This window comes from Topomyia yanbarensis, chromosome 3 (assembly GCF_030247195.1).
Source record: "Topomyia yanbarensis strain Yona2022 chromosome 3, ASM3024719v1, whole genome shotgun sequence".
In the NCBI taxonomy this organism is placed as follows: domain Eukaryota; kingdom Metazoa; phylum Arthropoda; class Insecta; order Diptera; family Culicidae; genus Topomyia; species Topomyia yanbarensis.
In genome coordinates, this window is record NC_080672.1 from 21456947 (window position 1) to 21473723 (window position 16777).

General features: G+C 40.6%; 1 protein-coding gene across 1 annotated transcript; it reads left to right on the forward strand.

Moving 5' to 3' along the window:
- Positions 1–8482: 8482 nt before the first annotated feature.
- Positions 8483–16375, forward strand: LOC131689813 (toll-like receptor Tollo). The gene has a single exon (XM_058975125.1). It carries the CDS (start codon positions 9424–9426, stop codon positions 13486–13488), a length of 4065 nt encoding a protein of 1354 aa, XP_058831108.1. The 5' UTR covers positions 8483–9423; the 3' UTR covers positions 13489–16375.
- Positions 16376–16777: the final 402 nt, after the last annotated feature.

Below are 16777 nucleotides of genomic sequence, written 5' to 3' on the forward strand. Positions count from 1 at the left end.
TATTTTTCCAAATACACCTAGGTTCTATAATATCTAAGGCCTCAAATAGACATTTTTCTACTTTTATGAACTTGTATATCCTAACCTTATTGGTTAAACTAAAGTAAAAAAATCCGGACTAAAAAACAAATTTTGTTTGAATGGTTGTGGTCTTCAGCAAAGTTGTCAAATATTGTATTTGGAACAATTTTGTTCTAAATACCATATATAATAGGAACGAATTATTTCAATGTTTCGTTATGAATATGATACATTTTAAAATTTGTGTCCTTAACAATTAAGGTATTTCGAATGGTGAAAATGCTAATTATTGTTATTATTCAAATTTATTTTTCTCAGTCTCTTTGTGCATTGAGTGTCTATTATCAACACCAGAGAGGCGACATGTCAATTGTTGAATATGAAGACTGTTATTATTACTTAAAATGTATGTGTAGGCATTCTTCGCCTCCTCGATCCGGTCACAATAAACTAATTCACAAAACATCTGTCAGTATATACAACAAAATCCTACCTCATCAACAATTTGTGCAAAAAGAAACAATATATCAAAGAATCGTTGGTCTATCCCTGCAGTAAAAAATGCGACCATCGAAAATTAATGAATCTCAAGGCGACTCTCTGCACTTATACACACACAAAAAAATTGGTAAAAGCAATATTTTTGCAAAAAACAACCTACTATTTGGTTGAGAGTAAAACTTATAAACTAATGAAGAATAATAATTAAAATAAAAGTTTTCTTTTCTATTTATAGTAATCGTAATAAAAATGTTGTTTTCAAACTAAGAGTATGTGTTGGCTGTTTTTGCTAAGATTAGGTTTAGATCCTAAGGAAGAGTACTAGAAAATCTATTCACAATACAAACAAAATGGTCAAAATTATTGTTCCCAAACATTGGCAGCTACTGCACTGAAAACTGCATGAAGTATTCTTGAAATTATTAGCAGCAGCACGATTCATTCAAGGTTACACATTAAAGAGTATGTACGAAGACATTGTTACTGGTCTGTTACTAGTTACCAGGGTTGCCACTATTATTTGAAGAAAATCTGGCAGATCAACTAAAAATATCTGGCAAAATCTATCAATTGACAGCGACCTCAAAGTTATGCATCCGGTTTGCTCGTCATAGAACGTGTATTAATGGAATATGACCAGGTTTTTCAAAATTGTCTGTTACAACTTCTGTAATTTAAAAATCTGATAGAATAAGAGATTTCACTGTTGGCTGAAAGCTTAACCCATTATATCCTAGCGTATGAAATTTCATACGCAGAACTATCAATCGTTTAACGCGTATTTACTGCAGAATTTTGGCATCTAACTGCTTTATTACCGCACTAATGGGATTATTGTACCTCATATTTCATTGTGAAACAAGACAACTGCCATTTTTTTATAATTTTGTTTACATTTTTGAACCGTGTATACTTGGGGCAAATGGCGGCTGGAAAGTAAGCAAAACATTTAATTGAATTTTATTGTTGGAATTCGTGCTAATAATTCCATTATGTGACAAAACGTTCCTACAGGTGTAAAAGAAGTGTTGTCTATCAGAAAATCCGAAGAAATATATCAAACAATTTAAAATTTGTTGTTTTTATTTAAGCGCACGAATTTTTTTGCACGAGATATTTTCATTATCAAAACCATTTTAAGCGGTGATTTTATTTTTCCCATAATCTTTGATACATTTTTTGGTGGAATTGAAGATATCACTGCATTTGGCTCATTTTTTGAAACCCCTGGGTTATAATGGGTTAAAAAACTTTGGCTGTTCCAGATAAAACTGCCATAATGGTAACCTCGCTGGGGTGTAACATAAAATTCAGAATATATGAGAAAATCTGACAAAATTTCAAAAATCTGGTTAAATGTTTGGCTTGAACGAATGTCTGTTCAGTTTGGAAAAATCCGGAAGATTGGCAACGCTGCTAGTTACATAGCGTAGTTACCGATGTTCGGAATTTCACCAACACTTATAGTGTGCCAGAAATGCTAATCACTTTTTAGGGTATACACCTTTCATTTTTCCAGCGAAGTTGGACATTTAAAACGGCACCTATAGTGATGTAAATTTAACTTATTCCATATACTTCTTCCATACATTAAGATTCCCACAGGGTGGCATGGAGTAGAAATGGCTCCGTGATGATGGGGGAACAGTTTATACCTGTTCAATTATAGGGGCCACCTAACTCAGAAGTGGCCAGGAGCCCCTGTCTGGGCTGATTAAATCCAAGCAGTCCCCCAAAAGGTCGTCCGATACGAGTGTGAGGAGACATACAATTTTGTCCCCTCCCATTTGCAATCATCGTGAATTGGAACAATGGGTCATTGAAACAGCCAAACACGTTCTTCAGTAGATCCACGCGAGACCAACTCGAACCTATGACCACACCATCGATCTCAACTTTGTGAGCGGGCATATGTACGTGGTAGTCCTTTACAAAAGATTTGTTGCCAGTTATCATTTATTTGTTTTAAGAAGTATACAGTAATGACCCGTTTTTATCAACCAACCGAAAAATTTTGGTTGATAAAACGGGGAAGCTGATAAAATCGGGATTTTTTTTATCTTCGTTTTTCCATCTTACATAATTACAAGCAACCTGAGAACGATCTCAAGTTGTTAGTTTGCAGAAAAATCAAACCTAATGCCCTATCAGTGCAAAAAGTTATATTTAACTGAACCGTCCGATAGTTGTCTAATCCAACTTCCAAACATAGGATCGATCTGAAATTTTGTAGAGAGACTCATTATGAATGACAATGTATTCTGTCAACGAAATTTAACAGCTAATTTCCTTAAAAGCGCGATGCAGAAATTATTCTTTGATTAATTAGACACAGAGCGTTGGTGGTTTACTGCCATTCTACGCCCATGTTCTAAAAATGACAACTAAGAAAAACGCGATAGAAGATGAAAATCAAATTGGCAATCTGGAAAGAAACGGTGCCACAAGTATCCTACGTTTCTAGTGTGACAATAATTTCCCTTTGAGCGTCTTGGTGGAATGCTGAAAAATAAAAATATAAAAAGAAGAAATGTTTAATTTTAATTTTAATTCCGCCAGGTATTTATTATATTGAACATATACGTATTTCGGTCGACGTCTTGTCGACTTCTTCAGTGTTTGTACAGTTCACTGAAACTTTTCATTAAGATAAATTATCAATTTACGGAAGATTTTACCGAAAATGCTCATTGGGGAATTCTGATAGAAATCTGAAAGTTGTGAGTTCTGATAGAAATCTGAAAGTGAGAGCTTTCTTGTTAAGTGGGTTTTACTAAAATCAGAAATGGATGTGTTAGTCATGTTTGAAGTTTTTGGAAGCCTCAACAGTGATAAATAGTTTTACAGGATCGATTTCACAAGTATAGTTATTAAAATCATACTCATTTCGTAGTTAATGAAGCTTTCTCTTTCCACAAACTTAATATTTACTTTTTTGTTATTTTATTAGTGGGGCAGTTTTGTGTAGAATTTCAACAATGGGACAAACAGAATTGATATTTATTAAGGTTTCCGTATCAGATTTCAAAGACTTTGGAACAGCACACATATTTTTATAGAGATGAGCGGTTTGAGCCTGGTTTTATGGCTTTCGACTGGCATGACCCATTCTCGTTGGTTCGAACTGGTTGGTGTGTTCCTCCTTACAAGTGAACAAATCAATCCGCTTGGATGACATATGACATATCAAAAGAGAACAAGAATCTTGTTAGCTGATTCAATTCTAAGTTTGTTTAGTGATGATTCAAGTGCGCTGACAGGGTATCGTTTTATACGGGTAGACAAACTAGAGTACAAACATCATACTCTTAGAAACAAATATGCGCTAAATTGTATCCTCCGGACCGGTATTTACAGGCAGTCCGCCAAAATAGTCTTTGGTTTGGACTTTTTCAGTTCGGTATGAACTACAATATAAAAAATAATAATATTGTTAAGTATACAATACTTACTGCATACGGCGTCTCTTTCAATTGATATGTTTTCAATGGATACTATGTGAACGTTTGTTAGTTTATCATGAAAACATACAGCTTTGATTCTTTTTTGAAAATTTATGATTCCAGTTAATCAATTACATTAATTAGGACCAAAATGGGTAAACTACCCTACATTTCTACTACTACATAACAGTGCAGGACCCACTACCTTGATTGAATATATTTGATTGATTGTAGGCCTGAATTGCTGGTATAAAAGAATGAATTAAAGGGAGTTTGATAAAATACAAAAAGTTCATAAAATCGGGGGTGCATAAAAACGGGGGTGCATAAAATCGGGATTTTATAAAAACGGGTCGAAACTGTATTACAATTCTGAGCTTATCTGGCCGAACTTTCGAGATATATTACACGGCTGAATATTTCTGCATCAGTTTTGTCGAAATCTGTAGAATATTTAGCGGAATATCTTTGATCCGAAAGAGGATCATATATGGTCTGACCGAGTTCACCATTACTGACACGGTAACACGACGCACAAACAGACATAACCTCAGCAGCTCTTACTCTAACATTCTCGAATCAATTAGGGAGTTGAGAGCAAAAAATTCCTCTCGAAATAAGAAAATTCTTCAACAACAAAAACCCATTAACACGTTCACCACTGGTTGTTCGAAACCAGTACAGTACTAGAGTGATAAGCTATTATTAAAGAAATTTTTACGAACTCAGTGAGTGGATACAGTAAGTGTAGATCGCTACCAGCAGTATTTTCCTATTCCTCCCGTATCACACATCCACATAATTATACTTCCCTCAGCCAAAATACCAGATGTTTACCATCCAAAAACTGACAGGTTCCCGTACACCAGACGTCTTGTGACTCTGTTGAGTATTGTCGAGTAAGATTTTTGTATTTTTTTTATGATTTCATGTTTTTGTGTTGTTCTATCAATGTCATTTAATAAAATAGGCCCTAAAGAAGACTCAAGCCAAGGGTCGAAACGTTGGCCAAGATATCAAACAATCGACGCAATTTGTTTGTGACTGCATTGCCGAAACCTACCCTAGGTTCCACAACGTTCAGTCGTTGCATTCACGTCTTTATTTATTTGTCAATTGATCTATTTATTTATTTACTTGTTTACTAGTTTATGTATTTATTTATCTATTTATTTATTTATTTATTTATTTATCTATTGATTTATTTTAATCAAACATTTTAAAAAGCGAAAGCTGAGGAACGTTTCTTTAGTGTTCAACAGTATCGATAAAAAAAAACCCTAGCTAGATATGTAAAATGTATACTAGTAATATTATAATTATATTTCTGCCTTTCTAATATAGAGAAAGGTTAAACAATCACACCAGAAATCGACTTTTCAACCTAGGCTCGCAGGGCCGAGTGTCATATACCTCTCGATTCAGTTCCTCGACGTTTGGTTCCGGAGTTATAGGTTGGTTATTGCGGTCACATATGAATTTCGTAATACCTCATAGCTAAAATTAATTGAAATGAACATTCTCGATCACTGACGACGAATCAATAATTCTAGGAATATGTTGTCCACTATAGGGATGCAACTTCTGGTGACACTTTGATCCGGAGGTACGCACTAGAGATGGGCGTGTGAATCACGAACCGATCAAAAGAATCGACTCTCGAAAAAAAGTGAATTAGCCACGATTCTATTTTAAAAAGTTGCGATTATTTAAAAAAACTGGTTGAGTCATTAAAGAGATTGAAATTTTCATAACGGAATACTTTTGCAATAGTTACAGTTACGATTCAATGATGGAGTGATTGATCATTATCAGTGGAGCGAAATCTCATATTCAGTTTCCTATTTCTGCGTACATTTATCAATGTCGACATTCAGATTCAACACCTCGCTGACTCATTCATTTCCAAACTGACTGAAGTTTTTACGCAGAATCGAATGCCTTCAATACAGAATAAATATATAACCACCAGAAATCGAAGGAAAAAGGCAGTATCTTTTACATTTTAGATCATAGCTGAACCGTGTAATCGTTATCTGGGACATTTTTGTTCGATAATCCCACTCGAAGCCAGCCAAGAAACGAAATTGAGTTTGCAATTGAAATTAAATTTGAAACGAAAATAACTGAATGAATGCACTGTTCCGAAGAAATGAAGTATATAGCTATCAACTGAACAATCCCGTTTAGCGTGGTGGGCATGAATTGAATTTAGTTCTTCTTTCAAGCTCCTTTGGGGGTATCAGTATTTCTGAGCTCTGATCATTATGATCCTAAGAATATGGTCGCAAATTATGTGAGGTAGTTGGATAGCTTACTGTGATCAGCAAGCACATATAAAAAAATAGGCGCGAGATCAAAAAATCTATTTCAAACCAAATATTTTTTAAATCTTCCCAAATGAATCACGAAATCTATCAGGAGTCGATTATTTTTTTCGTGAGTGAATCTAAGGCGATTTGCTCACTAAAATTAATCGGTTTGGCTATCTCTTGTACGCTAAAATCTGTCATAATTTCAAATCAAAGCGATTACTCTACAATATTATCGTACGTTTTCATCGCTTTTTATTATACAATAAGTTTAAAAAGACAGACTCTCTTTTCTTATACAACCCATCAAGGAAACAATTGGTTACTGAGTTGATATATATTAAATTTTTCTCACGTTCACCGTAGAGTGTAATGTTTTGGCAAAGTGCGCCGTACACATTTTACTGTAAATTTTGTTTTTTTTACATTTGTGAACCATTTTGTTCGTTTGGTAGAATGAAACTTTTCGCTTCACCGGCTTTCCGCAAAGAATCCAAAAGCATCAGACACTCTCGCTGTGGTGGAAAACTCAAGGGAGCTTTGCTCTCTTCCACAGCAAAGTTAAAAGGACACGGCATTACCAGAGAAGCACGCTGCAGTGTCACCTTGAAGTATCGGGCAAAATAAATCTGATCTTTGTTTCAAAGAACAAATTTAATTCATTAACTGCTGACAACCTATATACAGCAAAATCCAAATTACTCGAACTATTCGGAAAACATTAAGGCAAACTTTCCGCCCCAGAGAAACGTAAGCCCGAAGGTCCGTAAATTGCTTTCAATAACCGGTTTGGCATCTCTAAATAAAAGGCTGTGCAGTATACTTTCTATATCATATAAATACATTCGAAATTTTTTTTTGCAGTGATGGTAACGGAAAATTTCACAAATAAAAATGTCGATAATTTACGGAAATTGAAGACAGAAGTTCTCATTTGCTATTTCTTTGCATAGAACTTACAGTTTGTAATTTTAAATTTATTTATTTATTTATCAGAATTATGTCCATTTATAAAAAGCATCATCATTTACTTTGTCGATCGTGTATAAACCAAGACTGGAGTTAGGACTTGCGACCAAATTATTAATTTTCCATATAGATATAACTTGTTCAATCTACAGGAACGCAAGCGTATAGCTCAATAATTTGATCTGATTAATCAATAATTCCTTTCAACTTGTTCTCACCCGGGCCCTCTCCAACGAAACAATTTAACCAAATCATCGGATGTTAGTATTCCGATCTTCAGAACACCTATTCTTCAAATTCTCCAAACAGCTGTCTTCCTCAATTTGCTCGTCCAGAACAGTGATGCAGGCATCCCGCCATGTACTTCAAGAACCGAACCGATTGTTACAATTTCCTTTTATCGTCAAACATCGACAAAAACCAACATCCCGAGTTCATTCACTATCGCTACCTGGCTTCCAGGCCTGCCGCGTACCTATACTTAGGTTAGCTAGAACCCAGCACCGAATGCGTAAGAAAAACCCCTTCGATCAGTTCCATCAAGCATATCTCCTGCTTGGGAGTGCTTTTCTTTGAGTTTGTTTCTTTTTTGTTGCTGCGTTTCTTTTTTGCTCCCCGCAAGTCTGCGTTCGGCTGCCACCGCGCTCAAGTAAAGAGACAAAACCAACGAACGTTTGTTGGGCCAAACAATCGATACAAGGGGCGAGAGAACACAGAAGCATAAAATCGAACATGAATTCATGCGATCATGCTCTGCTCGGCAGCAGCTCACCGAAAAGAGTCTTTTGTGTTTTTTTCCTTTATCTTGTTAGCCACGAAATGGTTTTTTTTCTCTCAGAGCGAAATGAAATGAGCGGAGAGAAGGAAAGGTGGCTGATCGAGTTGTCCTTTTTACACCTGAAGCACGTGGTCTGTGTGTTGGTTGCGGAGAATGCAAGTATGGCCGTCCAGGTGAGAGAATTTTTTAAACCTGTCGCCTGATTCCGTCCTATTCTAACCGCAAGAATGCTCCAGGAGAAAGGTTTTTTTATGGTTGGAAAAATGCCGAGAACTGGTTTTAGAGTTGAATGTATGTTTGTAAGTTTTTTTTTTGTTCTCTCACTTTTACGATCGCGAGAGAGTCTGCCAGCTCAAGTGAGCGCGAGAGAAGGTGTTGAGCCACGGTGGTTTCTTCCGATCGCGGTTGAACCGTTCGCGTGTGGACCTCCGAGTACTCAGTTTACGAGTTGACTTTGACAGAAGTGCATGTGCGAATCCGCGCTCGATCGTCGGTTGCATCGAATCGTTTTTGTTTCTTCTCCACTAACAAGGCTGACCGAAAGCAATTAGCTCGTTGTGGATCAGGCCCGTAGTATTTACATCGGCGTGAGTTTAGTGATTTCGTTCGTGATCGCGATCAGGATTCAAAGCTAGATCGAGTCTCACCCTCGGCATCGGTAGGGTCCCAGACGAGAACGGATGTTTACGCAACCCGCAGCTCTCGCACACACGCACGGCGGTTCGATCGAGAGTTGTTGTCGCCGTCGTCGTCGCCGTTGCCCGCTAGACCTGATTCGAACGGGGCGCGGAAGAAAGAAATTGGATTATTCAGTTTTATCGCGACTGTAAATTTAAATTTACGATCAACTTTTATGGATTATTTTATCAGGATCATTTAATTTGCTGAAAAAAGAGCGAAAGAAGTGAAAAGCATCTGTGGAAAAGGTGAACCGGCGGCTGACAGTGTTTTTTTTTCTCGTTCCGATGCGATTGTTGTTATTACGTGCGGTCTGACGAATGCAGGCGCGAGGAAGATATGAAAAAGGACTCGGCCTGCCATGGGAAAGATGCGAAAAATGTGAAGAAAAGAAAATAAAATGATAAGTAAATGAGATAGTGTAAAGTGAAATTTATTCGCCTCTTTAAGCGTTGATAAAAAGGTGAAGAAAATGCATCGAAAACAGCGATAAACCGGATCAAAACAAAGAGTCTTGAATCAGCGGCCATTGCTCAGAGAGACGGTGAAAAGAGAACCGCGAAACGATCATTTAATCAGACATGTCCAACGCAAATACGCCGGTGTTTTGCAAATTAGTTATTGCTTCAACGAGTTCGTCAATTTGAGATCAACAACAAGTGAACTAGGAAGGCGGGTTACTGTCAGTGACCCCGGGCTTCAAAATTGCCAACCTACGAAGATGCGTTCCTCACCGGCCTTGCTGTCGGTCCTGTTTGGCACCATATTCGGTGTGCTCGGTGCATCGCTGAGCAAATCGTTGCTTTCCCAAGCTCCCGACGAGTGCCGGTGGTCCGGCTACAGTGAAGACGATCTTACCCTTGTGTGTAGACTTAGAACTATTAACAGTGAACTAGAGAATACGAATTTTAGTGTGCTTCATCCGGAGAACACCGTACGACTGCGGTTGCAATGCAACGACGGACTGTTTTTCCAATCCAGCATCAGCCCGGGTAGCTTCCGGCAGTTGTCCGAGCTGCGATCGCTGTCGATCGATTATTGTAAAATAGCAAACCTAACCGATGGTTCCTTCCGGGGTCTCAAGGAACTGACCAACCTGACCCTACGTACGCATAACACCGATTGGTCCTCGGTGAGCTTGGAGATTTCACCTCACGTCTTCAACGCTGAGCTATCGAAACTGGAGCGGTTAGATCTCAGTCAAAACAACATGTGGTCACTGCCGGATGGCATGATCTGTCCGCTGACCAAGCTGCAGTATTTGAATCTAACGCAAAATCGGATACGGGATCTTTCCGTGTTCCATTTCAGTGCATCGCTTAGCACTCGATTGTCGAAAAAGTGTGGAGGAGCGATCACGGTTCTCGACATCTCCCACAATAGTATTGACAATCTGCCACCGGCGATCTTCTCCGGTTTGGGAAAACTCACCGAACTTCGACTGCAGAATAATGGACTGAACTTCATCGCCGATCGAGCCCTGGAAGGGTTATTGTCTCTCTCGAAACTCGATATTTCCCTGAATCGACTAACGAATCTTCCCCCGGAACTGTTTTCCGAAGCGAAACACATCAAGGAGATCTACCTGCAGAACAACAGCATCAACGTCCTAGCGCCGGGAATCTTCAGCGAGCTACAGCAGCTTCTCGTACTGGATCTGTCCAACAATGAGCTCACCTCCGAGTGGATCAATTCGGCCACCTTCAAGGGACTATCGCGGTTAATTCTGCTGGATTTGGCTAATAACAAAATATCCAAACTGGAACCGGCCATCTTCCGCGATCTGTTCAGCCTGCAGATTCTTCGGGTACAGGATAATTTCATAGAAACGCTTAGCGAGAATACGTTCGCGGAACTAGCATCGCTGCATACGCTGGTGATATCGAACAATCGTCTGTCGAACATCGAGTACTTCACCTTTCAGGGATTGAGTCGTCTTTCTCTGCTGTCGCTGGATTACAACCGGATTTCCAGGATCGATCGAGTTGCGTTCAAAAATCTATCCACCCTGCAGGATCTTCATCTTAATGGTAACAAATTGCTGCAGGTTCCGGATGCTCTGTACGATGTACCACTACTTCGGACGCTGGATCTTGGCGAAAACCACATCAGCAACATCGGAAATGCTAGCTTTAAAGATATGGCTCACATGTATGGGTTGCGATTGACAGAGAACAACATCGAAGTGATTCGAAAGGGTACGTTTGATGCGATGAAGTCGCTGCAGATTTTGAACCTTTCCAAGAATCGGTTGAAACGGGTGGATCAGGCTTGTTTCGATAATAACACTAACCTGCAGGCGATCCGGCTGGACGGGAATTATTTGACGGACATTTCCGGTTTGTTTACCAAACTGCCGAATCTGGTGTGGCTTAATATTTCCGACAATCACCTGGAGCTGTTCGATTATGCGCTCATTCCGACCGGGTTGCAGTGGTTGGACATTCACGCGAATAAGATCGCCGAGCTGGGTAACTATTTTGAGATCGAGAGTCAGCTGGCGCTCAGTACGATCGATGCCAGCTCGAATCAGCTGACGGAGATCACGGGCAGTGCCATTCCGAACAGTGTGGAGTTGTTGTATCTGAACGATAATTTGATTTCCAAGGTGCAGTCGTACACGTTTTTCAAGAAGCCGAATTTGACGCGGGTGGATTTGTTTGGGAATAAAATTACGACGTTGGATCCGAATGCGTTGCGGATATCGGCCGTGGCGGATGATAAGCAGCTGCCGGAGTTTTACATCGGAGGCAATCCGTATCAGTGCGATTGTAATTTGAACTGGTTGCAGAAGAATAATGTGGATTCGAGGACGCAGCCGAAGCTGATGGATTTGGACAGTATTTACTGTAAGCTGTTGTATAATCGGGGACGGACGTATGTTCCGCTGGTGGAAGCGTTGCCGAATCAGTTTCTGTGCAAGTATGAGACGCATTGTTTCGCACTGTGTCACTGTTGTGATTTCTATGCGTGCGATTGCAAGATGGAGTGTCCGGCTAGGTGCACCTGCTACCACGATCAGAGCTGGACGTCGAATGTGGTGGATTGCTCGAGGGCGGGGTATGATGAGAAGCTGCCCGACCAGATACCGATGGACTCGACGCAGATCTATTTGGATGGGAATAATTTCAAGATGTTGAACAGTCACGCTTTTTTGGGGCGGAAAAAGTTGAAGATACTGTTTTTGAACAACAGCAACGTGGAGATTATTAGCAATCGGACGTTCTATGGGTTGAAGGAACTGGAAATTTTACAGCTGGATCACAATCAGATAACGGAGTTGAATGGGTTCGAGTTTGTTGGGCTGGACCGGTTGAAGGAGTTGTTGTTGCAGTATAATAAAATTACGGTGATTGCGAACCACAGCTTCGATCATTTGCATAGTTTGAAGATATTGCGACTTGATCATAACCGGATAGTGGAGTTGAATATGTGGTATCTGCCAAAGCAGCTGAGCGATCTAAGATTGTCATCGAATCCGTGGTCCTGCGATTGTGAGTACTTGGAAAAATTCCGCGAGTATCTCAAGTTGTACGATTTCGTGAAAGATAAGCTGAAAATTAAGTGTACGACGCTGACTATCGGGTCGGGCAACGAGACTGCGCTGGCCATAGGAGAATCAGTGGTAAACGGATCGGTTTCGAGCCCGGCAGTTACTGTCGGGCAACCTATCGTTCCCCGGGGAACTTTGCTGGAAGCAAGTGGGGAGCCACAGTCCGGTGGTTTCTTGATTTATTTGGACAACAGTACGACACTGTGCAGCGGTGCGGTCCCACTCGATAACATCATCAACGGAAACTTGACATCACGCAAGACGGTGCTATCGCCACCACCGATCGAAGGCTATATCCCGCTGCTGGTGGCTGCACTGTGTGCATTCTCGGCCATCATCATACTGACGCTGATTGTGTTTGTGTTTCGGCAAGAAATGCGTGTTTGGTTTCATTCACGCTTCGGCGTCCGGCTGTTCTACCGGAATGCTGATATGGACAAAAACGAACGGGACAAGCTGTTCGATGCTTTCGTGTCGTACAGCTCCAAAGATGAGGCTTTCGTGGCGGAAGAACTAGCTCCGATGCTGGAAAACGGCGATCCTGCTTACAAGTTGTGCCTGCATTATCGGGACTTTCCCGTAGGGGCCTACATTGCGGATACGATCATTCAGGCGGTGGAATCATCCCGAAGGACCATTATGGTGCTGTCGGAAAATTTCATCAAATCCGAGTGGTGCCGGTTTGAGTTTAAATCTGCCCACCACCAGGTGCTACGTGATCGACGGAGAAGACTGATAGTGATTCTGCTGGGGGAAGTTCCCCAGAAAGATCTAGATCCGGATATTCGGTTGTATCTTAAAACCAACACCTATCTGCAGTGGGGTGACAAACTGTTCTGGGAAAAACTTCGATTTGCGCTACCGGATGTGCCGAACAATCAGCGGAGGAGGCAGCAGCAAACGATCAACATGACGCATTCCAGCATCCGGAACAACTATCAGCTGACTCGTACACCAAATAATAGAAACAACACCAACAATCAGTTGATCATGCTTCAACAACAGCAACAACAGCCACCGCAGCCAGATCCAAGGGTAGCAGGTCTACGGCAGCAGGATCATTCGTCACTGCAGCAGCAACCACTTCCGCTACCGGGGCTCGCTCAGCAACCGCAGCCACCGCAATTAATTCAGCATCAGCGGCAACAGGAGCTACAGCACCAGCAGCAACAACAGCAGCAGCAACGAGGAGGCACCAATGCCTCACCACGCACCGTGGGGATCCACATATGACCCCATCAGTCTTCAGTGTGATAGGAACCCTGTATAGAATGACACGAACTGATTAGCAAAATTTAGAATTTTCCCGAACGAAAAACAAATGTGATATTTAACGCTTAAGTCATTAAATTATAAAGCCGTACTGGAAGCGCCCGAGCGCCTGTAAATAGTGACTCCCTAGCCCTAAGTTCAACTCCATAAACAAGGTGCAATTCTATTCTCTCTTTTGACCCCTTTTGAATAAGGAGGGGGGTCTGCAAACGGCCAAGTGCGAGTGACATTGCTTCAGTAGGAAAAGAAAAACAACAAGTGAACCATCGACCCCCGGCTGAGCTGCCAAACCACCAACCGTATATGTGCGAGTGTTTGTGTGCGTTCCTGTGAAGCATTGTTTTCATGCTAGTGATATTGCCTTTCTCTTCAACTCTTCATCCCATCGACTATGACAGTGGGGTAGCAAAAAAAAGAGTAGTTCAATACGGTCGAGCAGCAGCAGAAAAAAAAGAAAATTAATGAAGTTCAAGTTACATACAGCAGCAGTCAGTACACATAACGAAAAAAATAAAATAGCCAGCATAAAAACAACATATGTTAACACACAAAAGAAATCCAACCGGGAATGACAAACACAAATCAAATGCAGATTCAAGTGGTACAACTCTCGACACTGCAACCGGCCGTCAATCGTAACCTAGTGAGCGAAGTTTGAAGAAAACGAAAAAAATGGCAGTGTTGAAAAATAGTGCCGTTCATAGTTTGTCTGCACAGGTCACTTTTTTCCCATCTCGGAAATAATTGTTACATCGATAAAGAAGCCCTCTCCCGGCAGTAATGACAGTGCCTCTCTCTCTCCCCTCTCTCCGGTTCACTACAGTGTGGATAAAAATAAATGAAAAATGTTGTTCGTTCGGGTTGTCGAGCGGACTCAACATCGGCCAGAAGAAAAAGTGCAACTATTATCCGATGCTGCGGTCTACGGGGCAAACAAAAAGAAGAAGACGAAAAAAGAAGAAGATTCAACCGGCCGCGTGATCGCAATTTAATAATGATAGTGACATTCCCCGGAGTCGTTACGCTCTCGGGGCGTGTCGCGTCCACTACCGCTAGGATTCGCGCGACCAGTTGACACACCACCCCAACCAAACCCCGGCACCAGCTCCTAGTTGTGCAGCTTTATTACACGATCATCAGCATAATCAACGTTTATTATACAATATGTGTATATACGCGTGAGATCGACCTGTGGTCCCTTGAGCAACCGCAGCAGCAGCAGCAGCAGCAGCAGACGGTGGGTTCCTGCGACAGTGTGTGACCACGAACGGTCAACAATTACCACCGCACCACTTCACCACCACCACCATCACCAACCAACCAACAAAGCAGGCCTGTTGCGATCCCGGGAATGTTATACAACAACACCATGCAATGCAGTGCAGCACACATTCAGAACCGAATCGACCGGGTTGTCGTATTTTTTTTTCGCTTCTACGGCAGCAGCTACCAGCTTCAAGATCAGGTCGCCGGAGCAGGGTTGTTCGGAGCAAGGTTTCTTCTTGTATTTTTCATTTATTTTTGCACTTATTACTGTTATTATTTATATGTGAGCCCTCGCGGTCCGGTACAACCAAGCAAGCGGCAGGGCACGACGACAGCAAGGACAGAAAGAAGATACTGTTTTAAGGCTTTTATGAGGGAAAAATGTGTTCGTATCATGCAACAGCTTAGTATGAATCTTTGCGGTTTCAGACCAACCAGAAGGCACACCGAAGAAGAGCTATTTAGGAGACAATATTAAAATTATCATCTTTCCAGCGTCTGCACGTACATTCGCTGGAGCCGAAGATATGTTTTTTTTTTCACCCTGCTTTGATTTTGCCTTTTCCCTCCCCATTTGGGTGTTTGTGTGTCTGATCGAGTTCTTTGCACTCCCTGGAGTGCCATCTGGGGTCTTTCGCGATGCCAGTCCCATTAGGGGAAATTTCGTGCAACGGTTCTGCATGCAAATGGGGTAGCCTTTTAGAGCCGGTCACCGATAGCCTTCTATTATCCAATTAGACGTTCGTTTAGGGAATGGCATGGCTTTTGGGAAACGGTTGAAATTATGTTCGGAACAACCGCTATTACCTCTGTCACATAAATTAATTTCACCTAAGAGTCAAAAAAACAGAATAGGCAAATTCGACAACAAAATCGTTTAAAAACATGAAAACCCAAATTCGATCACATAAACCGTCTGCTCCATGTAGTAAACGAAAGACTTCAAATTAAAGCGAGGAACCCCATACAAGCTCCGCAAGAAAAGATTCAACACTTTCAGAGGAACAAGTCCAACTCGAATTTGAATTCAACTGAGTTCTTGAATAAGTATAAAACTGATTGTTTAAAATCAATCACTATTAACTAGCTTGTCAAGAAGATTGATTCTTGAAACTAACAATAAAACAAAACTTTCAATATACAGAAATCAACCCGTTACTGATAGTTGCAGCTGGTTGAAATGAGAGAGGCGTAATAAGCACCGAAAAGACACAAAAACAAAAAATTGTATAAATTGTAAAAAATTACCAAAGCAAAATCATCGTTCAAAGTGACTCATTTAGGCACACGTTTGGAAATTCGATCCTGGAAAAATCCATTGTACATAAAGAAAAAAATCTCTAGTGACTTATGTAAATAGATGTAAATTTGTTGATACTCGATTGTGAGAGCAGAGTGGCTACGAAGCAAAACATACGCCAACACTGTTTGTGTGATAATTTAACAAATCTAGACCCGTTCTTAACTTGCTTGCCTAAGTTACAGAAACAAGAAGAAGATGCGTTATTATTGACTGACCAGCACTAGAAATTCGGCTAGGAATACTGTTAGGATTTATAAATAAATTGACATTTAAAACAAACCGGTTTCCGTTTTTTTGTTTCAATCTTGGCCAAGTTATCACATATCAAGCGCGGACCTGTAACCGTTTCGAACGAGTCGTCCCCTTTTGTTTTCGTCTGCTGAGGTTTCCAGCTTCCAAAAATTTGCTACATCAATGGAATTCTCAAACAGAGCTAAACTGATATGACTGTTCTGACAAGTTTCTAGAACTCTTGCACTTCTCGTCATATTGAGCGGTCATTCATGGTGATGACTTTCGATATGGCACTATGTGGGAATAGGTAGGTAGATAGGTAGGTAGAAACAATTTAAAAAAAAAACCTTTTTAATGAGAAGTTTGATAACATTGCGCTAAAACTAATATTTCACATATGTAACTGAACTTGCAATATTTAAGAATAATGAAAACTAGCTAAAGATG